A 27,650-nucleotide genomic window follows, 5' to 3' on the forward strand; every position below is an offset into this window, starting at 1 on the left:
CAGGGTGTGACATGGGTCTTTTCTCATCGACGCCTCTTTTCCTTCCCCCTCTTAGGCAAACCTTTTAGAGAAGTCAGCTGAGCAAATATGTATAGGTGAATTCAAAGCAAAAGCCTCACAAAGCTGATTTGCCTTAGAGCAAAGGACAGTTCCTTTCTTCAATTCAAATTAGAGGTGTTGGGTTTTTAATTAAATATATTACTGCTGTACTTGGAGGAGTTCCTAAACCTCCAAGTAAAAAATCAAAAACCTTCTGAAAAAAAAAAGCAAAATCTCTGTCTTGATTTATTTATTTATTTTTTTGAGACGGGGTTTCGCTCTTGTTCCCCAGGCTGGAGTGCAATGGCGTGATCTCGGCTCACCACAACCTCTGCCTCCTGGGTTCAAGCAATTCTCCTGCCTCAGCCTCCCAAGTAGCTGCGATTACAAGCATGCGCCACCACACCCGGCTAATTTTGTATTTTTAGGGTTTCTCTGTGTTGGTCGGGCTGGTCTCGAACTCCCGACCTCAGGTGATCTGCCCACCTTTGCCTCCCAAAGTGCTGGGATTACAGGCATGAGCCACCATGCCCAACCTGTGTCTCCTGTTTTTGAATCACCAAGTGTTGGTTTGTTTTGTTTTGAGGCAGAGTCTCACTCTGTCGTCCAGGCTAGAGTGCAGTGGCACAATCTCGGCTCACTGTAACTTCAGCCTCCTGAGTAGCTGGGATCACAGGTGCCTGCCACCATGCCCGGCTAATTTTTTTTTTTTTTTTTTTTTTTTTTTTTGAGATGGAGTCTTGCTCTGTCGCCCAGGCTGGAGTACAGAGGCGCGATCTCCACTTAGTGCAAGCTCCACCGCCTCCCGGGTTCACACCATTCTCCTGCCTCAGCCTCCCGAGAAGCTGGGACTATAGGCGCCTGCCACCATACCTGGCTAATTTTTTTTTGTATTTTTAGTAGAGATGGGGTTTCACCGTGTTTGCCAGGATGGTCTCGATCTCCTGACCTCGTGATCCGCCCGCCTCGGCCTCCCAAAGTGCTGGGATTACAGGCGTGAGCCACCGCGCCCAGCCTGCCTGGCTAATTTTCGTATTTTTTAGTAGAGATGGGGTTTGCCATGTTGGTCAGGCTAGTCTCGAACTCCTGACCTCAGTGATCCACCTGCCTCAGCCTAAGCGCTAGGACTATAGGCCTGAGCCACCGCGCCTGTCCTTGATCTTAAGGTAAGAGGGTACTGTACAGCAGTTACTCTATCATAATACCTAAAATTAAAAGAGTTTTGATGGAAGTTCTTGGGAGCAGTGCTTTTCCCCTTGCATTTTCCAAAAGGAGGTAGAAAGAAGCCAGTCAATTTCAGAAACCCCTATCCTGCCTTTATTTTCGGGTACGTTGAAAGCAAGCTAAATCACCATGGAAATGTGCAAATGTGAGGTTTGCATACTTGGTTTTAAGCCTTGAGCACCAGATGCTAATCAGGCAGTCAGGATTCTGTGCCTTCCTGCATTCAGTTGCATTTCTATTTAAAAGCACGTTTTGGTTTGGAAGCCCCTTTCTGGAGCCTAACTACCAAAGGACAGCAGCTTTTTGTATCATTACAAAGAAAGCTGTGTAAGTGCACTCCCAAGCCCAAGCCTTGGCCTGAGTTAAGTTAGTGCTATTGCTCCCGTTGATGTGCTATGATGTGAAGCCGTTTCTGGTACAGTGTTCCTTTGCTCAGCACCTTAAAAACTTGGATTTAATAGTAACTGGGTAACCTTAATCACTAGTAAGAATAAGCAACACTTCGCTGTATTTGACATAGCCAGACTTTCTCAGTTCCTGTTTTGTGTCTAGAGCAAGGTCTTCATACTGTTTTCGTTCACAAAATTTTTATTTAAAACAGTTGTGACAGCTGAAGCATTTTACAAAATTAAAGTGAAATAACTTGTACAACTGGTGTGTAGCATGGCTCCAGCCAGATGCCCAAAGCACTAGCCATTAATTGCTAGAGTTCAGATGATCAGTTGAGTCTCTATCCTAGTCTTTACTTGTTCAATCATTATGGAACTTTGTTTCTAGAACACTGCCACTCTTCAAAGGCTTCTCAGTTTCAAAATCGAAAACTTAATTCTCTTCCTCTTAGTTTCAAAGTTGTTACAGTGTTATCTTACCTATGTGAAGTATGTGAAAAGTTGGGGGCTGGGGATTTTCCTCCAAGTGGATTAAGAAACAGCTCTCTGGTCTGGGCTCCGTGGCTCATGCCTGTAATCCCAGCACTTTAGGAGGCCGAGTTCGAGGCCAGTCTGGCCAACATAGTGAAACCCCATCTCTACTAAAAATACAAAAAAATTAGCTGGGCATGGTGGCGGGTGCCTGTAATCCCAGCTACTTGGGAGGCTGAGGCAGGAGAACCACATGAACCCAGGAGGAACCCCGGAGGCGGAGGTTGCAGTGAGCTGAGATTGTGCCACTGCACTTCAGCCCGGGTGACAGTGTGAGACTGTCTCAAAAAAAAAATAAAATATATTTCTGGTGCAGTGTCTCACGCCAGTAATCCCAGCACTTTGGGAGGCTGAGGTGGGCGGAACACGAGGTCAGGAGATCGAGACTATCCTGGCTAACACAGTGAAACCCCCATCTCTACAAAAAATACAAAAAATTAGCCAGGCAAGGTGGCGGACACCTGTAGTCCCAGCTACTCAGGAGGCTAAGGCAGGAGGATGGCATGAACCTGGGAGGCGGAGCTTGCAGTGAGCCAAGATTGCGCCACTGCACTCCAGCCTGGGCAATAGAGCTAGACTCCGTCTCAAAAAAAGAAACTCAAAAAAAGAGGCAGGGCGTGGTGACTGACGCCTGTAATCCCAACACTTTGGGAGGCCGAGGCAGGCAGATCACAAGGTCAGGAGTTCGAGACCCCCCCCGGCCAATATGGTGAAACCCCATCTCCACTAAAAATACAAAAATTAGCCAGGTGTGGTGGCAGACACTTGTAGTCCCAGCTACTCAGGAGGCTCAGGCAGGAGAATTGCTTGAACTTGGGAGGCGGAGGTTGCAGTGAGCTGAGATCGGGCCACTGCACTCCAGCCTGGGACAGAGCGAGACAATGTCTCAAAAAGAAAAAAGAAAGAAAAACTCAAAAGATGACTGGGGAATAGTTCAAAATAAACATGACAACTACACGTCAAAAAGCTATAAAGGACATGGGGACATTTGCGGAAATTTATGGATTATATGTTAGTACTGTATCCATGTTAAATTTCTTGAGTATTATACCTTGTTTTTAGGAGATGTGTGCTAAAGAATTTATGCATAACAAATCCCATAATGAGAAGGCAAATATGGCTAGATGTTAAAGTTTGCAATCTAGCTGGGCACAGTGGTTCATGCCTGTAACCCCAGCACTTTGGGAGGCCAAGGCAGGCAGATTGCTTAAACCCAGGAGTTTGAGACGAGCCTGGGCAACATGGTGAAACTCCATCTTTACAAAACATTAAAAAATTAGCTTGCATGGTAGCACATGCCTGTGGTCCCAGCTACTGGGGAGGCTGAGGTGGGAGGAGCTCTTGAGCTTACGAAGTCGAGGTTGCAGTGAGCTGAAATTCTGCCACTGCACTCCAGCCCGGACAACAGAGTGAGACCCTGTCTTAAAGAAAAAAAGAGGCCGGGCGCGGTGGCTCAAGCCTGTAATCCCAGCACTTTGGGAGGCCGAGACGGGCGGATCACAAGGTCAGGAGATCGAGACCATCCTGTCTAACACGGTGAAACCCCGTCTCTACTAAAAATACAAAAAACTAGCCCAGTGAGGTGGTGGGCGCCTGTAGTCCCAGCTACTCTCGAGGCTGAGGCAGGAGAATGGCGTGAACCCAGGAGGCGGAGCTTGCAGTGAGCTGAGATCTGGCCACTGCACTCCAGCCTGGGCAACAGAGCAAGACTCCGTCTCAAAAAAAAAAAAGAAACACACACAAAGTTTACGACCTAGCAGGAGTCGTAGACATGGACAGACATAATTAGAAGGCACTGTTCAAAGCACCCTAGGGCTGGGAGAAAGCAGGGCAACAACTTCTAGATGTAGAGGGTGGTAAAGAAGGCTTCATAAGAAATGTGAGGTGGGACCTTAAAAGATGAGTAACAAGTCCGGGTGCGGTGGCTCATACCTGTGATCCCAGCACTTTGGGAGGCAGAGGTGGGTAGATCACCTGAGGTCAGGAGTTCAAGACCAGTGTGGCCAACATGGCAAAACCCCGTCTCTACTAAAAATACAAAAGTTAGATGAGCGTGGTGGTGCACACCTGTAATCCTAGCTTCTTGCGGGGCTGAGGCTGGAGAATCATTTGAGCCTGGGAGTTGGAGGTTGCGGTGATCCGAGATTGCGCCACTGCACTCCAGCCTGGGCAACAACACAACGAGACTCACAAAAAAAAAGATGAGTAAGAAACATGCACCAAAGCATGGAATTGGGAAAGACCCTCTGGGTGTATGGAGATGGGAGGAGCAGGGATGGACTGTGTACACAATTTTCTTATCATTCCATCTTCCTTCCCTGCCTTCTTTCTTCGCTCATCGCTCTTGGTCAGTGAATACTGTATGTCTTCAGTTTTTCCCATCTCAGGCCTTATATAAAAATATCAGAGCCAGGCGCGGTGGCTCATGCCTGTAATTCCAGCACTTTGGGAGGCCGAGGCAGGCAGATCACCTGAGGTCAGGAGTTCGAGAATAGCCTGCCCAACATGGCGAAACCCCATCTCTACTAAAAATACAAAAAAATTAGCTGGGCATGGTGGCTGTAGGCCCAGCTACTCGGGAGGCTGAGGCACCAGAATCACTAGAACCCGGGAGGCGGAGCTTGCAGTGAGCCGAGATCACACCACTGCACTCCAGCCTGGGCGACAGAGCGAGACTCTATCTCAAAAAAAAAAAAAAAAAAAATTGGTCAGGCACAGTTGTACGCACCTATAGTCCCAGATATTCTGGAGGCTAAGGTAGAAGAATCACTTGAGCCCTGGATTTCAGGGCTATAGTGTGCTGTGTTGATCTGGTGTTCACGCCAAGTTCTGCATCAACATGGTGACTTCCTGGGAGTGGGGGACCACCAGGTTGCCTAAGGAGGGGTGAACCTGCCCAGGTTGGAAATAGAGCTCGTCAAAACTCCTGTGCTCATCAGTAGTAGAATTGCACCTGTGAATAGCCACCGCCCTCCAGCATGGGCAACATAGCAAGACCCTGCCTCTTAATATAAAAATTGGAAAACACTGGTAGGGAAAAAAAGGCTCTTTGGTCTAAATAAGTCTGGATTGGGTATACATGACACACAACTGGATGGATTGTGTTTATTTAGGAAGTAGAAAAGACTCAATTGCTTCCTATATCATGTTAAAGTGGTGACTCTAAGCACACAATCTCAGGATCACAGCCATCTTTGAATCTAGACTGAAGGAGCTGGCATTGGCAGGCCTGGTTTGAATAAAGTTGCCCTTTATTTAAGAGCATCACCTAAGATAGGTCACTGAAGCCTCACTGTTCCTTCACCCTCTAGGTTTTACATAGGGAAAGGAACCAAGGTTTTGCCTAACAACACTATGCTGTCTGTAGAACAGAATTTTAATAAGAGCTCCCAAAAGTTACTTAACTGGAACCCCAAGATACTGAATGGTGGCTTCCACGCTCCCTGATCCTGTTCCCATGGGAGACTCAACTATTGCTATTCCCATCCTGATTCAAAAAACCAGTTTGCTCTAGCTGCCCAGACTTCCCCACAGGCTGCATTCTTGCCCATGAGCTCATTGTTTTGGCTTCTTTGCCTGTATAAATCTACTGCCAGTGCCAGAGGTCTCAGCCCGGGGCCCCCTAACTAGCTGGGGCTGCATTCCATTCAGAATTTCACCACCCCCACTTGGTGTGCTTCCCGCCCTCATGTGGTCACATGTGTATGTTTACTCAAGTTAGCCTGGGACAAGGTGTGCTGGGATAGAGAGCCAAGGAAGCAGAGAAGGAAAAGAATGTTTAACTGTTAGGTTTCATCCTGGATTAGATTTCAGTAAATATGCTTTCAGTTCTGTGCCCTAAGAAATGATAATTTTCTTATCTGGTAGGAGGAGCTGGTTTTGAAAATTTTGCTATACATTTCATAGTCTACCCTACTGGGCTGGTTATGACTCTCAGGTATTCATATTTGAAGAGGAGAATGCAGTTAATTCTCCCTGGGAAACACCGCATTCATATGCATTTTATTCCTGAAGCTCCCATGCCCAGATCTATCAGGCCTGCCTTTCTCAGCTCACACCGCCATCCTTTAGGTTGCCTGGAGCAATTCCCACCATCTCTGGCCCTTGGTGGAAATGGGGGGAGGGGAGACAGCTGGCCTGCTGCAAGAGAGCAGCTGTTCGGTTTCACTGCTTTGTTACTGAACTTTCCTGAGGGGAGGACACCTTGTTTATTTCCTTTTGCATGAGAGCCCAGATCTAAGGAAAGTGGGGCACACCTCAGGTGAAGGGTTGTGGAAAGAGCATTTCTCTTACTTTGCAGAGTTTGGGATTAATACTAAATGCTTAAGTGGTATACTCCTTTCCTCCACCCCCCTCTTCTTCATCTGTAAAAACAAAACCAAAAAACAAAACTGCAGGCTGCGGCCGTGGGAGGTGACTTTTTTTCATTTCTCAGAAATCCCTCATGAGGCAAAGCAGAGAAACAGAAAGAGGGAAACAACTTTGTGTCAAAATGAGGTTGTGTGTGTGTGTTTTGAAATGAAGTGGCTTGTTGTCAGCTTTAAGGAACAACAGCTCTGCAGAGGAGCCTGGTGATGGCGGGGAGGAGTGCTGGGCTACCTGCTTCCTTGCCCCTTGCCCCACTTCAAAGCTGGGTAGTTGGGGTCGGGTATGAAACAAGATGGAAGTCTCTGTATCTTCCCTTCCCCATCATGAACAATGAAAGGTATATCAGTGCTCCCGTATGAAAGAAAAATTTTACCAGTCACCGTGGCTCATGTCTGTAATCCCAGCACTTCGAAAGGCCGAGGTGGGTGGATCACCTGAGGTCAGGAGTTTGAGACCAGCCTGACCAACATGGCAAAATCCTGCCTCTACTAAAAATGGATGTAGTGCTGTGCACCTGTGGTCCCAGCTACTCGGGAGGTTGAGGCATGAGAATTGCTTGAACCTGGGATTCAGAGGTTGCAGTGAGCCTAGCGTGCTGCTGCACTCTAGCCTGGGCCAGCGAGACTATGTCTCAAAAAAAAAAAAAAAAAAAGTAAATGCTTGTGGCTTACCATTATACGTAAGCCTATGTTTTTAAGACAGTGTACCTTACCAACAAAGACCAGGAAAACTGTCATTTCCTGGACCCAGGAAAATTGGCCAGGCGCAGTTGCACGCGCCTGTAGTCCCAGATAATCTGGAGGCTAAGGCAGAAGAATCACTTGAGCCCCGGAGTTCAGGGCTATAGTGTGCTGTGTTGATCTGGTGCTCACGCTAAGTTCTGCATCAACATGGTGACCTCCTGGGAGTGGGGGACCACCAGGTTGCCTAAGGAGGGGTGAACCTGCCCAGGTTGGAAATAGAGCTCGTCAAAACTCCTGTGCTCATCAGTAGTAGAATTGCACCTGTGAATAGTCACCGCCCTCCAGCATGGGCAGCATAGCAAGATCCTGCCTCTTAAGATAAAAATTGGAAAACACTGGTAGGGAAAAAAAGGCTCTTTGGTCTAAATAAGTCTGGATTGGGTATACATGACACACAACTATCATGAATTTGAAAGCATTTTTAATTTTTTGAAAGTTTGAAAAAGTTTAAACAGAATTTTAGCTGAAAAGTCCTGAAAGATATTTGAAAAAAAAAAAACAGCAAAAACACTTAAAACTATCCAAGGTTTGGGCTGTGCACAGTGGCTCATGCCTGTAATCCCAGCACTTTGGGAGGCCAAGGCGGGCAGATCACTTGAGGCCAGGAGCTCAAGACCAGCCTGGCCAACATGGCAAAACCCCTTCTCTATTAAAAATACAAAAATTAGCCGGGCATGGTGGTGTGTGCCTGTAGTCCCAGCTACTCAGGAGGCTGAGGCAGGGGAATCGCTTGAAGCCAGGAGGTTGCAGTGAGCCAAAATTGCACCGCTGCACTCCAGCCTAGGTGACCAAGTGAGACTCTGTCTCAAAGAAAAAAAAAAAAAAATCAATTATTGAAGGTTTGGATCATTGAGGCCAAAATTATTTTGATAACAAGATGCCCTGTGTGAATGAAACTGAGTAATAGAAGGCTCATGGGCCGGGGCAGTGGCTCAAGCCTGTAATCCCAGCACTTTGGGAGGCCGAGACGGGCGGATCACAAGGTCAGAAGATCAAGACCATCCTGGCTAACACGGTGAAACCCCGTCTCTACTAAAAAATACAAAAAACTAGCCGGGCGACGAGGCGGGCGCCTGTAGTCCCAGCTACTCGGGAGGCTGAGACAGGAGAATGGCGTGAACCCGGGAGGCGGAGCTTGCAGTGAGCTGAGAGCCGGCCACTGCACTCCAGCCTGGACGGCAGAGCAAGACTCCGTCTCAAAAAAAAAAAAAAAAAAAAAAGAAAGAAAGAAAGAAAAGAAAAGAAAAGAAGGAAGCCAGGCACCCCATAGACCCAGCTATTCAAGAAGCTGAGGCAGGAGGATTGCTTGAGCCTAGGAGTTCAAGTCCAGCCTAGGCAACATAGTGAGACCCTCTCTCTTAAAAATATATATGGAATTTTTAGGCCGGGCGTGGTGGCTCACGCCTGTAATCCCAGCACTTTGGGAGGCTGAGGCGGGCAGATCACAAGGTCAGGAAATCGAGACCATCCTAGCTAACACAGTGAAACCCCGTCTCTACTAAAAATACAAAAAAAAAAAAAAAAAAAATTACCTGGGCGTGGTGGTGGGCGCCTGTAGTCCCAGGTGGAGGCTGAGGCAGGAGAATGGTGTGAACCCAGGAGGCTGAGCTTGCAGTGAGCCGAGATCGCACCACTGCACTCAAGCCTGAGCAATAGAGCGAGACTCCGTCTCAAAAATAAATAGGCTGGGCGCAGTGGCTCAAGCCTGTAATCCCAGCACTTTGGGAGGCCGAGACGGGCGGATCACGAGGTCAGGAGATCGAGACCATCCTGGCTCACACGGTGAAATTCCGTCTCTACTAAAAAAATACAAAAAACTAGCCGGGCGAGGTGGCGGGCGCCTGTAGTCCCAGCTACTTGGGAGGCTGAGGCAGGAGAATGGCGTAAACCCGGGAGGCGGAGCTTGCAGTGAGCTGAGATCTGGCCACAGCACTCCAGCCTGGGTGACAGCAAGACTCTGTCTCAAAAAAAAAATTAATTAGGCCGGGCGCAGTGGCTCAAGCCTGTAATCCCAGCACTTTGGGAGGCCGAGACGGGCGGATCACGAGGTCAGAAGATCGAGGCCATCCTGGCTAACACGGTGAAACCCCGTCTCTACTAAAAAATACAAAAAAACTAGCCGGGCGAGGTGGCGGGCGCCTGTAGTCCCAGCTACTCGGGAGACTGAGGCAGGAGAATGGCGTGAACCCGGGAGGCGGAGCTTGCAGTGAGCCGAGATCCGGCCACTGCACTCCAGCCTGGGCGACAGCGCGAGACTCTGTCTCAAAAAAAAAAAAGAAAAAAAAATTAAATAAATAATAAATAATAAATCTCTATATGTATAATTTTTAAAAATTCTTTTATTTTTACATAAATAGAAACAGGGTCTCACTAAGTTGCCCAGCATGGTCTTCAACTCCTGGACTTAGGTGATCCCCCTGCCTTGGCCTCTCAAAGTGCTGGGATTACAGGCGTGAGCCACCGTGTCTAGCCAAAAATACATTTTTAAAAGTGATTTTGGACAGGCGTGGTGCCTGTAATCCCAACACTTTGGGAGGCCGAGTCAGGTGGATCACCTGAGGTCAGGAGTTCGAGACCACTCTGACCAACATGGTGAAACCCCGTCTCTATTAAAAATACATTAGCTGCACGTGGTAGCGCGTGCCTGTAGTCCCAGCTACTTGGGGGGCTGAGTCAGGAGAATCGCTTGAACTCAGGAGGTGGAGGTTGCAGTAAGCTGAGATTACGCCATTGCACTGCTGCCTGGGCAACAAAAGCAAAACTCTGCCTAAAAAAAAAAAAAAAAGTGAAGAAACTAGATCGGAAGCCTCAATTTTCTCCCCTATAAACAAGACTTAACAATACTGTCAGCTATCTTATTACTGCAAAGACTTAAAGAGAGTTTATTGATATATGTGCTTTGTGCTTTTACCTTAAAGCACTATACAAACAGAAGGAGTTTCAGGACTGTCCCTTAAGGGTTTACTCTATTAACTGTTTTCAAATCCTTAAATGCCCTAGGAGAAGCAATTAAGAACCAGGCATCAGTACAGTATGTTGAATTAAAAGGTTCTACAGCTGTATTTTGAGGCCCGGAAGAGATAAACAGGACTTTCTATGGCTAGGCAGAGCAGCAGTCACCAGTTAGGAAAAATCCCCAGGGTCAGAAACCACCTCCCTGCCAAATTTGCCCTGCCGCCTGTTTTTGAATGGCCCACAAGCTAAGAATCATTTTGGTATTTTTAAATGGTTGAAAAAAATGGGCCAGGCACAGTGGCTCATGCCTGTAATTCCAGCACTTTGGGAGACTGAGGTGGGAGAACTGCTGGAGCCCAGTAGTTCAGGACCAGCCTGGGCAACACAGTGAGACCCTGTCTCTACAAAAAAAATTTGTTTTTAATTAGCTGGGTGTGGTGACCTGCACCTGTGGTCCCAGCTACTCGGGAGGCTGAAGCAGGAGGATGGGTGCCTTGAGCCCTGGAGGTGAAAGCTGTCGTGAGCTATGATTGCACCCCACCCCCGCACTCTACCCTGAGCAACAAAGCAAGATCCTGTCTCAAAAAAAAAAAAAAAATTAAAACTTTAGTGTCACAAGTCTGATTGGAACACAGCTACGCCCATTTGTTTATTTATCGTCTATGGGTGCTTTGTGCTGCTACAGTACAGAAGCTGCAACAGAGATGATAGGGCCTGCAAAGCGTAACATATTTATCATCTCCTGTAGAGAAAAAGTTCGCTCAACCCTCTACTAGAGCTAAAGAGGAATCTCATTTTGTGATGAAAGAGGCAGGCAACCAATAGTCAACAGTAAGGAGGAGAGGAATGTAGCGATGGGAGAGAGGAAGGGTGACCTTGTTCCATGGGAGATGATCTCTGCCTGTCCATCAAGGGGAGGGCCTTTTGGCCTAGGGATCCCAGGGATACAGTCTGCTCCTTTTTTTAAAATCCTACCCTCTTTCCCCCAGTTTCTTTTACTCTTCACTCAAAATTCAGTGGAGCTACCTCAAGAGATTCAGGTAAGGCTCAGAAGAGCACAGCACACAAACATGCCGACCCAACCTAACCCTTCCTCCCACAGCCCGGGGCTCTTCCCAGGCCTCTCAGCACAGTTCTCCAGTGCTCACAGGAGAAATGCTCCGCTCTGGCCACCTTCCAGCCAACTCTGTACCTCCCCTTCAGCTGGCAGAGCTGATGGCTCCCTGGCATCTGACTGCCATATCTTGTGCATGCCTTGTTTTGGATTAATCTTTTACATTCCTCCCTCAAATCCTTTCTTCCTTCAGACTCAGCCCTGAAACACCCTCTTCTAGAGTTTTCCCAGTCTCCTAGGTCAAGGAGCCCAAAAGTCAGATTGAGGGTTTATGCTGGCTACTTTGAGGTTAACCCAAACTTTTTCTGTCTCTTGTTGACAGACTTAGACTTAGGTACTTTCCTGAGGCTTTCTACTTCCTTTAGACGGTGTCTCTGCCCTTTAAAGCTGACACCTCTTCATCACCTACCTGTGGCAAATAAACCACCTCTACTTGAAACACATACCTCCCCAAACCATAATTTCTACCATAGCATGATTCTCCGTGGTTCAAAGAGAGGAGAGAGCTTCCTGGGTCAGTTTACTCTGGTGGGGAGGATGCTAACATGAAGTCTTTATTTGTAAACCTGGGGACAAGGGGAGAGCAAGGAATGAGAGAGGGTCTGGCTGGAGAGAATCTGGAGGGAGGCTCTCCTAGCATCTTGTTCTCTCTCTATCCCACCACCCTCCATGTCCATCTAGAGCCTCCCACCAGAGCTCTTCTCTTACAGGTTTCCTGGGAGAAGGTGGCTTAAGGCTGAGACACTTATGCCCTGGGCCAGCCACTGGGTTCCTGTGCTCTGTTTCATTCCTCGTTACCAGAAGGGTGGAATCTGGATGAGTGGAGGTGAGGAGAAGGTTCAAACTCTCCACCAGACCCACGCTGCAGCTGTGAGCACCTGCTTACAGGGAGGCCTGGGGGTTGGGGAAGTCCAGGAGCTAAATTTAGTCCAAAAGCTGCAACTTAAATTGGGTGGGTATTTACCCTGGGGAAGCTGGGAGGGGGAGGGGAGAGGAATCCTGACCCAGCTGAACTCGTGAGAGCACAGATCACCCCTAGTGTCACTGATACTCAAACCACAACCCCCTCCCCCAGCACACCCTCAGAAAGGAGGCATCCTCAACAATTTGCAGGCCTTTTGCATGCTTGATCTCTCTTGTGCATATCAAGTTTGTTCCTATCACTACCCCGCCCTCATCTCACTTCTCAGGGGTCCAGTTCCTCTGAGTCCTTCCCTAAATTCCCACCAGTGCACCAAACCCAGGGGCCCTCCCCACATTCCTCTGCCCTCAGGCTGCAGCTTCTGCTCTCCCCAGTCCCTCCAGAGGGTTTCAGAGGTCAGCGGTGTCTGGCCACACTACTCCCCTCTACGGGGCCAGGAAGAGGGGTTGCTTGGGTCAGGTTCCCCTTCCTGAGAACTTCCACATTGACCCCCATAATGACGTCAGTGACCAGAGGAAGGAATCCTTAGGGGCTGCACTGAGTCCTAGCTCTAAAATAAGAGGGGAAGGGGGGGCAGACCCCCAGATAAGAGCCCACCTCCTGAGAGGTCAGAGGCTGGAGGCCGAGAGAGAGCTCAGGGGCGGGCGGAAAGAGAAAGGGGGTGCTGAAACCGGGGAGCCCTGCGAGGGGCTGCGTCCGCACCTCCACCTGCGATTGGTTCTTAGGCTCAGCAAACGCCAAACCTGCCCAGCAACAGCCCTGAGCAGAGGGAGGGGAGCTTCGGGGAAGTCAGCTGAGCCGGCGCCGCCCAGCTCGGGGCTTCCAGGAATCGCTGGGAGGGCCCCAGCCTCCACCCCACCCCTCCCTGGGTCTCAGGACTCTGCCTTCGGCCTTCTATACCTACTGGGCGGGCTCGGGTCCCATTTCCCTGGCCCCCACATCTGTGATTCCCTGCTGACGCCTCTTTAGGTTCAGCGGAGACGTTGGAACTGGGCTTCCCTTGTGGCCCCCTTTCCTCGCTGCCTGCCCTGGGCTGACGTCAGTTTTGCCTCCTTCCCCACTCGCTCTCCTCTTAAGGTGTCCAAATTCTTCCTTCTCAGCCACTTTCAACCCAGAGAAAGCCCGAGTCCCAAAGCAACAGGAAGATGTGCAGGTGGCCGCGAGGGTGGGGAGATCCTGCCGCCTCGGGCAACTCTGTCGTCCCCCGCAGGGTCCAGGTGCTCAGAAAACAGCAGCCACTGAGTTCACTGTTTCCGCAGGCCCCGTATTCCCCGCCGTGCTCAGCTGGGCTTGTGGAGCCGCGAGCGGGGGCGCTCCTGTGGCACCGCCCTTCCCAGGCAGCCCGGCTTCCAGGAGAGACTTGGCCCCAGCCTCCGAACGGCAGAGGTCTGGGAGGGGATGTGATGGCAAAGGCCTGCCCCTCTCAGGTCGCCTCTAGCAAGTTCTCCACCTTGGGAGAAGAGAGCGGGAGGAAGAAGGAGGCGGCCAGGCTGAGCCATCTCTGAGGAATGTGGCTTTGGCAGGACATCCAGTGCTGCCCCGCTCCTCCCTCAGCCCCGCCCAGGGAACCGGAGCCGGGCCGGGCTCCTCCTCCTCCAGGGGAAGGGCTCGAGGCAGGAATCCCTTTCCTTTCCCCACCCCAGGAGAAGTCCCAGAGCGTAGGCAAACGCGTACGGCAGAAAGGGGGACAGAAGGCAGGGCTAGAGAATGGAAACAGGAAAAAAAGAGCTTCGACAAGCCAATTGCCCTTCGCTCAGGCCTCAGAGGAAAGGCGCAGATTCCGGGAGACTTCCCAGAGAGACTCGGCCCAAAAAAAAGCGCACCGCGGCCGCGCAGCCCTTCCCTCAGCTCTGGAGCCCAGCGCCCCACACCACACCTCAACTGGGAGAACTGGTGACCTCTAGTGGCCCATGACCAGCCTGCAGGGCCTGGGGCTGGCAGGGATCCTCTGGCCCAAACTCTCCTCCTGGGCTCTAATGCTGTTCCCCTGTGCACCCTACCTTCTGCCTTCACACTGCTGAGGGGCCCGTAGCCGACAAGGAAGAGCCCGCTTCTCATTTGTCATGACCATCTTTAATAAAAAATAAATTAGTTCTGGGTGGGGAACCATTTCAGGAGGCAGGGAGTGGGGCTAGGGGCTGGGGGCGTCTCATGCTCACATTTCTCTTTTTTACTCTGCCCAGCTGGGCCTTGCTCTGAAGAGGCAGTCTCTGTCCTCCTGCCTTCCTGGGTAAGGCAGGATTGGCAGTGGCTGACCCCAGCCCTAGCTAATTAGGGAGGCAGGGGTAGAGATACTAGGCAAATGAGAAGGGGTCAGAGACACAAGGCGGCTTAGAAGATACGAGGCCTGAACATGAGAAATGAGGCTTAGGCCACAAAACTGGAGTTGGTGGGAGACCACACTCTAAGTAGCTCAAACTAGCAAGGAACTGCAGACTGGCTTTCCTCTCCACCTAGGAAAATCTCAGGGAAACGGGTCTTGTCCTTCTCAGTCTGTGTAACTTCTTTTTGAAAAATGATACACGTTTGAGCACACTCACATCCATGCAGTCCCAAAAGCACACCTGAGGCATATGTGCACACACCCATCACACCACCACATGGGCCCAACCATAGCCCTGAAAGTCACTTTCTGTCTGTCACCTTGCCACCCTCTGTCACCTGGAGGACATCCCTGCTGAGACTGGGACAGGCTGGAGAGCCAGGGGGTTCAGAGTGGGCTGATCAATGGGTGACCGATGGTGGCATAGAAAACCATGAGGGTGCCCCAGACCCCTTTCAGGAGGGATCCTGGGGAGACCGCTCCAGGACATGTGCGCAAGAGCGGCAGCAGGTGGCTGTGTAGTAGGGGTAGACGCAGAGCCGGGCCTGTACCACCAGGGGGCAATGTGGAGAGCTGTCCTTGCATTGATCATCTAGGGACAGAGGAGGCCAGTGGGCACAAGACAGTCACCAGGACCCACCTGTCTGGGAATGGGTGTGCTGCCCATTCCCACTGGTCCTTTCTCATCTCCTCCCATACTTCAGCTAATCCACATTATTGGGGATTGGGGAGAGGGGGCTCTTTACCAGGGCGCTGGCTGCAGGGTTGGCTGTTACAGGGGCGCTTCCTGGAGGGCCGCAGTTGAGGAGGGCATCGGGTGCTGAGGGTCTGGTTGGCGCTCAGGCACTGGACCTCCCGTGTCTGCGTTCCCCCTTGACAGGAGCGAGAACACTGGGGCGACCCCGGCCATCATATCAGACCTTTGCCAGGCCTGGGATCCTTCTTAACCCCCAGCTGCCACCTCTCTCCCCAAAAGGTGGTGGTTGGGGACCCTCCTAGGACATTGTGGAATCCCAAGTGGAGGAGGCCCATCTGTCCTCCAAGTCTATAAGAAGTAGGACAGTGGTAATGCTTGGCTGGGCTTATTCTGGGGCACAGAGAGACCTGGAGGGGGTACAGCAAAAGGACCTCCCCTGGGGGCCCAGGCTGAGCAGGGCAGGGCAGCCAGGCACTCACCGGGCTCCAGGGTGTGGAAAACCATCGGTCCTGGCAGGCCTGCCCTTGACAGGGCTGCAGGGCAGGGGGCCTGGGGAGGTGAGAACAGTTGCTTGGAGAAGTCACGTTGAATTCCGTCCCCAGTTTGGAGACACAGATGATGTCTCTACGCTGTGTGCCGGAGCCACATTCGGAGGAACACTAGTGTAGGGGGAGGGCAGGGTGATGAGGGGAGGGGAGGACAGAGAGTGCCCCAAGTGCCCACAAGGAATCCCACTGGGACTGGCACCCCCTTCCTGCCCTCAGCAGGCGCTCAGCTCACCTCACCCCAGGGCCCTGTGTACCAGTGCCAAGTCCTCTCACAGGGCCCCAGGCTGCAGGCACGCATGTCAGGGGGCCGGCTTCCTGGTGGACAGCTCTGCCCAGTTCCTGCTCCTGCTTCTCCCTGGCCTAGCCCGAGGGCTGCCCCACTCCCAAGGCAGACAACAGAGCGCCGCTGGATTCCCGTCCCACACTCGGCTGAGCACTGTGAAGGAGGAGAGCGGCCCGCGTGAGGGGCCTGCTGGTGACTAGCACAAGGGACAGGAGAGGGGGCAGGGAGGGATGCATCCTGGGTCCGAATCCTGGACGGTAGGGAACGTCCCCGGGTACCAGGCCTGGACGGAGAATCCTAACCGGGCCCCTCATGGAAGTTGTTCTCACTTACCTCTGAGTTCCCAGTGTCAAGCATATAGCAGGCACTTGATCAATACAAGTTTACTGAGCTGTGCTGGAAAGGCTGAGGTGTCCTGGGCATGGTCACCCAGGATGTAGGACATGGCTGGGGGTTCAGGACTCACCTTGGAGTTCCAGTCACTGTGGAACCAGGTGGTAGTACAGGGCCCCATGTCACAGGCCTCTCTGCTGGGGGGCTGCGGGGGGCCTGAAGCGCACTCCTGCTCGCTCACTTCATCACCATTGTTCCCAACACAGCGCACCTGCCGGCTTCTCTGGCCCCGGCCGCACCGCACGGAGCACTGAGGGGGCGAGGGGAATCCAGGGAGCTGAGCTTCTCAGCCAGCCTCCAGCTCTAGGGCTTCAGAACCAGGCTCTGCCTTCGATCCCCAGCCCAGCAGTCACATGGTTTCATGGGCTGAGAAGGAGGCTGAGCCCTAGGGCCCTGGGCCCCCAATCCCTGATTCAGTCCCTTATCTGACTTCTATATTGGGGATCCATATGAAACCCTGTTTGTAGTTTCTGCTGATGAAAAAGAAGTTGAAAAACCGCTGCTCTTGTTCACCGGTGCCCATTCCCCTCCCCGGCACCTCCTTGCCCGGGCGCACTCACCTGGCTCCAAGGAGAGCCAACTTCCCAATGGCCACAGAGGCGCAGCTGGCAAGACTGGGTGATGTTGGGCCGGGGGAGATGTCCACAGCGCTCCGGGGGCACCGAGGAGCCACCCCCCCCAAACTCCTGCCGGCATTGCAGCTGGCGGTGCTGGGTGCCAGGGCCACAGGAGCGGCTGCAGGATGTCCACTCACCAGCCTCCCAGCTGCAGGCACCAGCAGGGCAGGGAAGAGATGGAGACACAGATGAGATATGTGGGGCTGCCATGGCAGAGGAGATGGAAGACACATTGGACATGGGGGCTTCAGAGGAGAGTGGGCACATTTGGCTTTTGGAGTCTGGGTTCCTGGGGGGCTCTCAGCCTGCCATGGCTTTCTTGCTGCCTACCGAGTGTCCGCCTTTCTAATCTAATGTTGTCTCTCTGCAGCCAGGAGATGTCGTGTTGAGTGCAGAGTTCAGGTAAGATTCTGGGGGCAACTGCTGTGTTTCCAGTACCCTAACCCTCCCCGTGGGCCATACTCACTATGGGGGGCACGGGGCGCCATGGCAGGGTTCAGGAGAGGCTGGGGGCCTGGCACCCGCGGCACAGCTGCGTTCATCCAGTTCCTCTCCCGACTCACGGGAGATGCAGAGGAAAATGGGGCGCCAGATACCTGAGTGGGTGAGAAGGCAGCCAAGGAGGCAGGAGCTGGAGCCCAAGCTCAGTGGTGTCCCAGATGCAGGGTCGGGCGTGGCCCCACTATCCCGGATGCAGGATCAGGAGTGTCAGTTGGGGGGCTTGGACTGAGGTGCCGGTCCAAGGTGCGATGTCTCACCTTTCCCGCAGGACACTGAGCATGCGGAGTGTCCCACTCGTTTCCAGTACGCAGCTGGAGACCCCAGGGGTGTCCTGGGATGGGGCGGGGCGGGCATCTGGGGGATCCGCACCTGGCGCTGGAGAGTGCCTGGGGTCCGGGCTGGGCGGGGCACCGGAGCGAGTGGGGGCTCTACCCTCAGAATCTCTGTGCAGGGGAGCAGGCGAATCAGATGCCACCCCACTGCCCCGGAGCCACCCCTGCAGCTTCTCCCTCCTCCTTCCAAGTGCAGGGGTCAGAGTCTTACCCGGCTGAAGCTGGGGGACAGCGGGCTCTGGGGTGGGGTTCTCAAGGATTGGAGGAGATGAAGAGATGACATACTGATAAAATACGCCTGGGTTTTCCTCCTGAAAGATCATCTGGGGAGAAGAGAAGAGAATGAATGTTTGGGGGTGGCCAGAGGGGGATGCCACCAGCTCTATCTCCCATCTTGACAACCACAGCTCTGCCCTTAGAGGGAACAGCCTCCCTCCCCAGCATCCAGCTGCCCCTGGCCCCAGGCTCACATAGACATCCACAGGCTGGGTGGTGGGGCCTTCAGCCGACAGACTCTCCCCTTTGCCCTCCTCCCTGGGAGGACGGTTATATCGAAAGACGGTCCCGCCGGCCCTGTAGGACCCAGGGGGATCCACAGCCCAGTTCCCATTGATGATGGACCGGCCCCCAGGGCCACGAAGTGCTGCAGGTCAGAGGTGAGAGATCGGGAAATTCCAGGGTGATAATACTTTCCTCCTCCCACACCGTGTCCTCAGCCTATAGAAGCTCCCACCAGAACCTAAGATCCCCCCAAGCCCTCTCAGCTTCCTCACTCCTTCCACGAGGGGAGGGGCCAGACCCTGGACTTCCCCTGTTTGGCTTGCTCACTGCACTGAGTGGGGGTATGGAGGGCTGAACAGAGATGGAAGTGGAAGGGGAGGCAGCTGGGTGCTCACCCAGGTAGTTGGAGCTAGGCCGGAGCTGGGCAATCTGGAGCTGCGAGGCTCCCGCTGGAATCCACAAGATCTTCTGATAGCCCAGGGGGCCCCCTCGGTCAGTGAGGTTCCCCGAAACAAGGCGACAGGTAGAATCATCACCCCCACAGACTCCACAGCCATCAGGACGCCTGCCAGAGCCAAGGATCCCATCACAGCCGGGGCTCTGGAGAGAGTGAGGTGAGGCAGCGGCCACAGAATGCCAGACACCACCTCAACCCCACCCCGGTCCCCTCGGGAGCCTCTGCTCACTACCCTGCTTTTTGTGCTACAAGTGAGAGCACAAAAGCAGCCCCACCGTCCCCAGTCAGACCCAGGGACACGGACAGGTGCCCGATCAGATCCTTCAGGCTCTGCTCAGCCCAGCTTGGCAGGTTAGAATTCTCCCTTGGTTATCTCAGTATGGTGTTTTGTTGTTGAATTAATTAATGAGACTGTGCAAATACGTGTGTGTGCATGTGTGCATGTGTTCATGCATATGTCTACATGTGTATGTGTACGGGTGTGTGTGTGCGCATATGCGTGTGCATGTGTGTGTCTGTGTGCATATGCATATGTGCATGTGTTCATGCACGAGTGCACATGTGTATGCATACATCTGTCTGTGTCCGTGTGTGTGCATATGCATGTGTGTCTGTGTGCATACGTGTGTATGTACATGCTTGCATGTGTGCATATGTTCATGCATATGTGTGTGTACATGTGTATGTGTACGGGGGCGTGTGTGTGTCTGTGCGCATATGCGTGTGTGTGTGTGCATGCACACACACACCCCGTCTTCCCTCACCAGACAGCGTCCAGCCACACAGATGTCAGGGGCTCCAGGCTGACATAGGGTCCCATCCTGGACCTTTTCGGTGTGACGGACATAGAAGCGGAAGCCACGGGGCCGGCAGTTCAGTTCACAGCGCTGGGAGCCCTGGACTAAGGGACAGGGTAGAAGGGTGGTTAGTGGGCTCCCTGGTGGGAGGTTAGCTGAGAGAGGCCCCGGGGGGGCACCTTGAGGTTGCCCAGGTCACTGTGGATGAAGGAAATGTGACAACAGCACAAGCTGAGAAGGTGTTCAGGGCCGGGCACAGTGGCTCATGCCTATAATCCCAGCACTTTGGGAGGCCGAGGCGGGTAGATCATGAGGTCAGGAGTTCGAGATCAGCCTGGCCAAGATGGTGAAACCCCGTCTCTACTACAAATACAAAAATTAACCGGGCATGGTGGCACATGCCTGTAGTCCCTGCTACTTGGGAGGCTGAGGCAGGAGAATTGCTTGAACCCAGGAGGCAGAGGTTGCAGTGAGCTGAGATCTGCACTCCAGCCGGGGTGACAGAGCGAAACTCTGTCTCAGAAAAAAAAAAAAAAAAAAAAAAAAGGAAGGTGGTTAGGTCAGTCGAGGTCACTGAGACCATCAAGGGGACTCTGAACCGAGAGAGGAGCAATCCCTGACGCCCATGATTCTGTGTGTTCAGAGCTCTTGAGTGCTTGTCTTGGTGTCAACACAGGCCTAAAATGAAGCAGATGGTAACCTGGGAGCAACCGATACGATAGTGCCCAGGATACGTGGCACACCCCTACCCAGCTGTCACGGCTGGATAGGATCTCTCCCACTGTAGCCCTCTTGTGCCACAGCCACCCAACCCCCAGTGATGGCCTTCCCAGAGAAGTCCGGACAAAGCGTGTCTCCCGCACCTCCTCCTCCTCCCCCGACCCCTCTACAGACCACTCGCCACCTGTGCTGTCTTCTGACCCAGCCCCAGGGAGAAGAAAGAAGGCACGGCGCAGGGGAAGCAGAGGGGCTGGAAGTCATTCAGGGCTGGGAGTAAGCAGGTGTCTCCTCCCCCCTTCATCCCCAATTCCAAGTTATCACTGCCCAGGGGTGGGCAAGAAACCTCACCTTCGGTGAAGGGCTCCCACTGGTACAGCTGGCCCATGAATTCCTGGGAGTTAAAGGCTGCGCACTGCAGGGCCCGGGGATCTGGCTGCTCGGGGGGGCAGGGCTGCGGTGAGGGGTACAAAGGAGTCAGAGCTGGGGAGCAAAATGAGGGTAAGGTCAGGGCTGAACCTGGGGCGCAGGCGGGAGGATCAGGTCAGCGGAAGAGCTCCAAGACTCCCGCCCTGAGGTGGTCAGATGCCAAGGCCCTTCTCCCTCAGGTGCCGAGAAGAAGCTGAGGGCCCAGCTTCAGGGCGGGGAGGCCACACTGGAGGTCGGGGTTGGGAGGGGAGACCTGAGGAGACTCACCGCTTGGCTGCAGGCTCTCAGCTGCTCACTCTCCCCAGAACATCTTGGGATAGGGCTACTGGGAGCAAAGAGGCTCCAGAGGGAGCTGGCATGGGGGCCGTTGCTCAGCAGGGGCAGCCAGCCATCCGGGTGCTGAGGGTCAGGCTCCAGGCGGTGCCCGTGAGGAGTCCCCCCCATTCCCCAAGGCCCCTGGCCCTGCTGGCCTCGGCCCCGAGGGACTGAAGGGAAAGGATCAGGGCGTCTCCCTGCTACCTGGGGACTGGCCCATCCCTGGGAACTTGGCCTTCGTGACTGAGGGGATGCACGGAAGAAGCCACCTTCTCCTAAGGAGTGTGTGGGTGAGGTGGGCTCTGTGCCAGAGGCCTGGGCTCTGGGGTGGTGCCGTGGGGGGGCAGGCCTGGTTCTGGGAGCCACCTCTGTCTGAGCAGTTTCAGGGCTTAGAGGTTCTGCTTGGGGGGATGGGGTGTGGACAGACAGTTCTGTGGGAGGGAGCTCAGTTTGGGGGCTGCCGTTTGTGGAGAATGGCTCTGCTCTTGGAGTAGGGGATGGAATGGGCTCTTCCCCTCTAGAAGAGATCAGGGACAGCTCAGATCTGGGTGGCCTCCGAGGGTGCCTGCGGTTCCGGTGCAGTGGCAATGCAAAGGGCACTCTCCCATAACCGAACATTCCTGGCTTGATGGGGTCTCGAAGCCGGGACCTGAGAAGGCGTTTCAGATGTGGGGGCACAGCTCTGACCACCTCTGACCCTGTTTCCCCAGTTTACTTCCTGGCACCAAAGACAAGCCCTCTGAAGTCACCCATGCTCCCCTCTCCTTCTTGCTAAGCCCCCACCTTGCCCAAGGCCCACCTCTTCCACCCAGGCCTCTCACCTCCTGGCCACTTGAATCTCCTGGGTCTGCTCTCTCCCTAGGTGGGAAGCAGGACCTCGAAGTGGGCCACCCCTTCCCCGAGACTGTGTCCTGTACAAGGGGAGGGTTTCTGGAGAAGTCTGGGGTCTGGGACCCTGGCCCCGGGGGAGGAGGGCTTCTGGATGTCTTGGGGGCCGGGGAGGGAGGGGCAGACTCGGGCGGAGCTGCACTGTAGGGAGCTGACATGTCCGGCTCCTGCGCTGCACCCCCACCCCGCAGGGCTGGGAGCAAGAGGCCCACTGGACCCAAGGTCCCCAGACACCTTCGAGGCCCTGGCTCTCCTCTGCAGGTGTCTGAAGAGAGTGTCCGGACAACACCTATATAGAGAAAAAGGTCAGACAGAATTGGAAGGATTAGAGGGAACTGTCCAGAGCGTCCTTCTAGACCAACACTGGGGCTCACGGAGTCGCTACCAGTCCAAGGTCACATTCAGCAGCAGAGGGAGAACTACACCTCAGCCTCTTGGTGAGGCAAGTAACTGTGGAGTTGGCAGGGGAGGTGGATGGGCTGTGGGGAAAGGAGGCGTGGCCTGGAGAGATGGGGTGGGAGCCCAGGGGGAGATGAAAGGGTGGCAGGCAGGCTGCAGCTGCTCACTTGTCCAAAGCTCACCTCCTGATCCAGGCAGAGCTGAGGGAGGGACAGAAGCAGCAGCAGCAGCAGATACAGCCAGGGCCTGCAAACCAAAGGCCAGGGGAGGGACGTCAGACTGGAGCCAGAGGGGGTGTTGCAACACCACCCTCCGCCCCCAGCCGGCTCCCCATATCCTGACTACCAACTTCTCAGAAAGCAGAAGTTACTCATCACTTCCCCTGCCCCTCCCAGTGGTCCTCTTTCCCTGACTTCCAGACACGGAGCCGTCCCAGCAACCCCCCTTTCCCTCCCCACCACGGCCCCTTCTCTCACCTGCCTGCCCAGTTCTCCATCATTCCCTGCTCTACTGCCCCAGGGCAAGGGAGGAGCGGACTGGTCACAAAAACTACGCAGGCATCTGGGCAGGCATCTGGGCGTGGAGGGTGCTCTCTGCAGGGACAGAAGCCTGGTGGTTACCTCTCCAGTGTCCAGAGAGCTTGGGACTGGGAGGACAGATCAGACAGTGGAGGAGGTGGTGAGACTGGCCCACCCCTTTAGGATCCTCAGGGTGGGAGCAGGGAGGATCACTGCCTTGTCCATCTGTAGGGGCTACATGGTCGAGGGCTGACCTCAGCCTTCCAACTAAGGCTCAGTCCCCACCCCTGGGCCCTGTAGGGGCTTCTTAGCTCCTCCCCAAATCCTACCTAGAGACTGTTTCTAGGCCGGCTCAGGCACACACAAACGGCTTTTTTTTTTTTTTTTTTTGAGATGGAGATCTCACTCTGTCATCCAGGCTGGAGTGCAATGGTGCCACCAAAGCTCATTGTAGCCTCAAACTCACAGGCTCTCCTTCCTCCTCAGCCTCCTGAGTAGGTGGGACTACATGCGTGCACCACCACACCCAGCTAGTTTTTGTATTTTTTGGTGGAGACGGGATCCAGCTAAATTGCACAGGCTGGTCTCGAACTCCTGGCCTGAAGCACTTCTCCCGCCTTGGCCTCCCAAAGTGCTAGGATGACAAGTGTGAGCCACCGCACCCAGCCAGAGGGCTCCTTCTAAAGTGGTCATCATCTGCTCCCACTCCTGCCCTCCCAGAGGTGCCTAGAAAGTAGAGGAGGAAGGCTCCACTGAGGATGTGCCAGACACTCTCTCTGAGGACCCACCAGAAGCCCCTTCCTTGGGTCTTCCAGAAACGAGACCTTCCCCAGCCATCTCTCTGTCCTACTTGCCTCCTGGCTTTCTCTTCCCTTCTGTGGAAGAGATGTGCCGGAACATCCAGGCACATCTCAGACACTTTTGGCCAAGGGATAAGCTAAATGGGTTGACGGTTTAATCTCTAGAGAAGAAGCCGGCAATGTAACACCCACTCTGGGTGCCAGCATCCAGCATTGGTTCAGTGAGGGTTTGTTTCCTGTGCGGCTCTACCAGCTGGGGAAAAGGGAAGGAGAGGTGCAGCCAGGGCTGCCTCATGCCCCAGCCACAGGCCTCTCATTCTGAAGAGCCAGGAAGTCCATCTGAAGTTCAGCTTTGAACACTGGAGAGGTGAGGTTTGGAACCCTCTCCAGCCACAAAGCCTGACTCTCCTTGCCCCCTTCTCACTTAGAGGCCTTCCCACCCCTGCTCCTCATCCCACCCTTAGGTCTGCTTTCCAGGAAAAAAAAATCTGTTTCTGTTGGATCTGAAAGGCACCAGGGAAAGGAATCCAGAGAGCCCGCGAATTGCTGAGGTGGGCCAGCTCTGGGGCAGAAAATGACCAAGAGAAGGGAAGGAATGTGCCTGGGGGCAGACACTGAGCCCCACTGCCCTCCCTGAGACCTAGGGCTTATAATTTGAGGGAGGGGTCAGAGTGGCTGAGCCAGAGCAGGCGTGCCTCACGGTTTAGGGTTGGGGAGGGGGTTGCCGATGGCCACTCATTCCCCTGGCTGGGCCGGCCACTGAGGTCAGCAACTCTGCCCTGACTGAACGGGGGAGGTCAGGGTCTCCAGAGAAGGGCCCATGTTCCACCCAAGTGTTCAGGCTCTGCCTGACTCTGTTACTCCAGCTGAGGGAAGAAGAAAGGGGGTGATGGTCACTGCCAGCCCCTTCTCTGATGCTGACCCCTCTCCATGCCCTCTCTGCCTCTGTTTCTCTCTGCCACCCAGATCTCACCGCCCCTCTCCACGGGTCTACCCAGTACACATAATCCCGTCCCGAGCTGGGTTTGGCTTTGGCAGTTCCCTGGAGAAGTGAGGGGTGGGGTTGACTTGAGCTCCCGGGCCTGGGCCAGGCCTGGCTCCCTCTCTGGAAAAGTCCCACCCCACCCTCCCCTGCGCAGCCCGGCAGGGGCCCATGCCCCCTCCTCTGCAGAAACACACGCACATTTGTGCTTCTCACCCCTTTCCATGTCCCTCATTTGGTGTCGTTCACGGCCCAGGACGAGGAAAGGAGAGGTCAGAGGTTGGTGCCAGAATAGACCCTGGTCTGGACAAACGTGGGCTCCTCCGGGCCACACCTCTCCACACTGCCCAGTGAAGACCAAGAAACAGAGACCTGCGCAGGGCTCACCCCTTCACCCCCAGGTCTCCCTGCTGGAGAGTGGCTCGACCCTGTGTTTCTGGGCTAGCCACGGAGGATCCCTGTCCTGAGTCCGAATTCCCTGGCCCTCATGGAGCCCTCCACTCCTGGGTCTGGCAGGCCACCCCAACAGGTGTCTTTCTTTTTTGTCAACCTCTTCTGTCATCGGACTGAACTGGATCAAGGGCACCCACCTGCGTCCCTCGCGGCGACCCTGTCCTCCAACTCCAGGAGTTGCAGTAGGGGAGCGGAGGGCACACCGTCCGAGAGCACCCTCCTAGGGAGAAGGCAGGAGGCGCTGCCCGCGCGGGGAGGTCGTGGGTCTGTTTTCCAACTTTACTGTGTGACTTAGGAGGAATTTTGGCTCACTCCTCGCCCGGGTGATGGGGCCAGAGTTCCACAGGATCAGACCCCCTCCCCAGGAATTCGACCCCAGGGGCTGGAAGATCGTCCGAGGCCACCGGAGCTGGGGCCGGGGTCGTGGCGGGGGCGCGACCGACCGCACAGCGCAGGGAGAGGGGACGACGCGGGCGCGCGGGGCTGGCGGTCTAACGGGACCCAGGAGAGGGGCGGCCGGGGCCGGGGTCTGGGGGAGGTCTCTACCTGCTCTGCGCGCCCCGGTGGCCCGTTAACCCTTCTGCGCCCGGACGCTCTCTCCAGGCAGCCTCGCTCCGCGGCGGCCACTGCGGCCCCTGAGCCGTGCTCCGGACACCGCCGCCTCGGCCACGACTCCGCCCTCGCGCCCGCCCCCGCCCCGCCCGCCACGCGCCCCAGCCCGCGCCCCTTGGCGGTCCCGGGGAGGGGACGGTCGGCCTCGCAGTCCCGCTCGCCAGGACCACCCACCCCGGGCTGCGCGCCGGGCGCCCCCGGACGGCTGCGTGAGCAGAAGCCCTGGCTGGCCCAGCCGGGGTCGGAGGCTGCGGTCACTCCCGAGCGCTGTCCTCGTGCCCGGCTGGGATTAGGGACTTAAGCAGCCCGGGCCTCCGAGTGGCTCGGGTGAGCGGTGCGAGCGCGGCGCGGCGCGGCGCGGGCGGCCTCCAGGGGCGCCTGGAGCTAGGCGGCCTGGGAGAGCCGCTGGTCCGGGAGGGCGGCGCCCTGGACGTAGGTGCCCGCGGCCCCGGATCCGCGTGGGTCCAGGCTCTCTCCTCCACGCAGCCTCACCTGCAAGCTCAGTCACTCCTACCTCTCCCGTGTTGGGCAGTGAACCCTGTGGTTCCCATTGCTGGAACTTCTATGAGCTTCGGTTTTTCCCTCAGTAAGGTTTTACACTAGGGACTCAGCGGAAGGACACCGTGCTGACTTCTGAGTCAGAGTGATGTGGTTTTGAATCTCAGCTCCAGCACTTGCCGGCTGTGTGGTCTTCCACAAATATTTCCACCTCTGTGTGGTGCAGTTTGCTCATCTGCAAAATGGGACTAATCTAATATATAGGATGGACTTGGATATGTCTCTTTATCTATTTATATATGGAAGAATGCACCCCAAACTCAGTAGTATTGGTGACATCTGGGGAAGAGTTCAGGGTTGGAGGAGGACTGAAAAAGGCTTTTGCTTTTTACTCTGTGTTATGTTTGTTATTATTATTCGAGACGGAGTCTCTCTCTTTCGTCCAGGCTCGATCTTGACTCACTGCAAGCTCCGCCTCCCAGGTTCACGCCATTCTCCTGCCCCAGCCTCTCCCGTAGCTGGGACTACAGGCGCCCGCCACCACGCCCGGCTAATTTTTTGTGTTTTTAGTAGAGACGGGGTTTCACCGTGTTAGCCAGGATGGACTCGATCTCCTGACCTAGTGATCCGCCCGTCTCAGCCTCCCAAAGTGTTGGGATTACAGGAGTGAGCCACCGTGTCCGGCCTCTTGTTATTAATATTATTATTATTGAGACGGAGTCTCATTCTTGTCGCCCAGGCTGGAGTGCAATGGCACGATCTCGGCTCACTGCAACCTCCACCTCCCGGATTCAAGCGATTCTCCTGCCTCAGCCTCCTGAGTAGCTGGGATTACAGACGCCCGGCAAATTTTTTTTTTTTTTTTTTTTTTTTTTTTTTTTTTTTTTTTTGTATTTTTAGTAGAGACAGGGTTTCACAATCTTGGCCAGGCTGACCTTGAACTCCTAACCTCAGGTGATCCGTCCGCCTTGGCCTCCCAAAGTGCTGGGATTACAGGCGTGAGCCACCGCGCCCAGCCGTGTTATGTTATTTTTGTGAATTTTTTAACCACAAGAGTAATCCATCTATTAGTTTTATCTTTTTTTTTTTTTTTTTTTTGAGACGGAATTTCACACTTGTTGCCCAGGCTGGAGTGCAATGGCTTGATCTCAGCTCACTGCAACCTCTCCCTCCCAGGTTCAAGTGATTCTCCTGCCTCAGCCTCCCGAGTAGCTGGGATTACAGGCATGCACCACCACACCCGGCAAATTTTTTGGTTTTTGTTAGTAGAGATGGGGCTTCTCCATGTTGGTCAGGCTAGTGTCA

The 27,650-nt window shown here is 54.3% G+C and overlaps 2 protein-coding genes and 1 pseudogene across 11 annotated transcripts; 1 reads left to right on the forward strand and 2 right to left on the reverse strand.

Moving 5' to 3' along the window:
* Positions 1–10,749: 10,749 nt before the first annotated feature.
* Positions 10,750–14,288, forward strand: LOC115899235. Of its 2 annotated transcripts, XM_030936796.1 has the most exons (3): positions 10,750–12,189; positions 13,386–13,438; positions 13,545–14,288. In XM_030936796.1, the coding sequence occupies exons 1-3, from the start codon at positions 12,111–12,113 to the stop codon at positions 13,788–13,790; spliced, it is 378 nt and encodes a 125-aa protein (XP_030792656.1). In that variant the 5' UTR covers positions 10,750–12,110; the 3' UTR covers positions 13,791–14,288. The 2 variants fall into 2 exon arrangements, with proteins under 2 accessions (XP_030792656.1, XP_030792655.1); XM_030936795.1 differs by having other exon boundaries at positions 13,386–14,288.
* A 51-nt stretch (positions 14,289–14,339) lies between these two features.
* ADAMTSL4 (ADAMTS like 4) lies at positions 14,340–26,143 on the reverse strand. Of its 9 annotated transcripts, none has more exons than XM_030936794.1 (20): positions 25,782–26,143; positions 25,373–25,501; positions 22,959–23,075; positions 22,665–22,728; positions 22,318–22,372; positions 22,017–22,106; positions 21,148–21,844; positions 20,803–20,905; positions 19,702–19,838; positions 18,876–19,080; positions 18,450–18,622; positions 18,191–18,302; positions 17,905–18,090; positions 17,613–17,742; positions 17,090–17,294; positions 16,603–16,779; positions 16,086–16,289; positions 15,785–15,964; positions 15,355–15,499; positions 14,340–15,200 (listed from the first exon to the last, which is right to left on the reverse strand). In XM_030936794.1, exons 7-20 carry the CDS (start codon positions 21,811–21,813, stop codon positions 15,064–15,066), a joined length of 2,760 nt encoding a protein of 919 aa, XP_030792654.1. In that variant the 5' UTR covers positions 21,814–21,844; positions 22,017–22,106; positions 22,318–22,372; positions 22,665–22,728; positions 22,959–23,075; positions 25,373–25,501; positions 25,782–26,143; the 3' UTR covers positions 14,340–15,063. The 9 variants fall into 9 exon arrangements, with proteins under 9 accessions (XP_030792654.1, XP_030792653.1, XP_030792647.1 ...); XM_030936793.1 differs by having other exon boundaries at positions 25,373–25,525; XM_030936787.1 differs by adding an exon at positions 24,999–25,125 and having other exon boundaries at positions 22,017–22,372; positions 25,782–25,885.
* Positions 23,966–24,985, reverse strand: LOC104681075 (annotated as a pseudogene).
* Positions 26,144–27,650: the final 1,507 nt, after the last annotated feature.

Source organism: Rhinopithecus roxellana, chromosome 8 (genome assembly GCF_007565055.1).
Source record: "Rhinopithecus roxellana isolate Shanxi Qingling chromosome 8, ASM756505v1, whole genome shotgun sequence".
Taxonomy (NCBI): Eukaryota; Metazoa; Chordata; class Mammalia; order Primates; family Cercopithecidae; genus Rhinopithecus; species Rhinopithecus roxellana.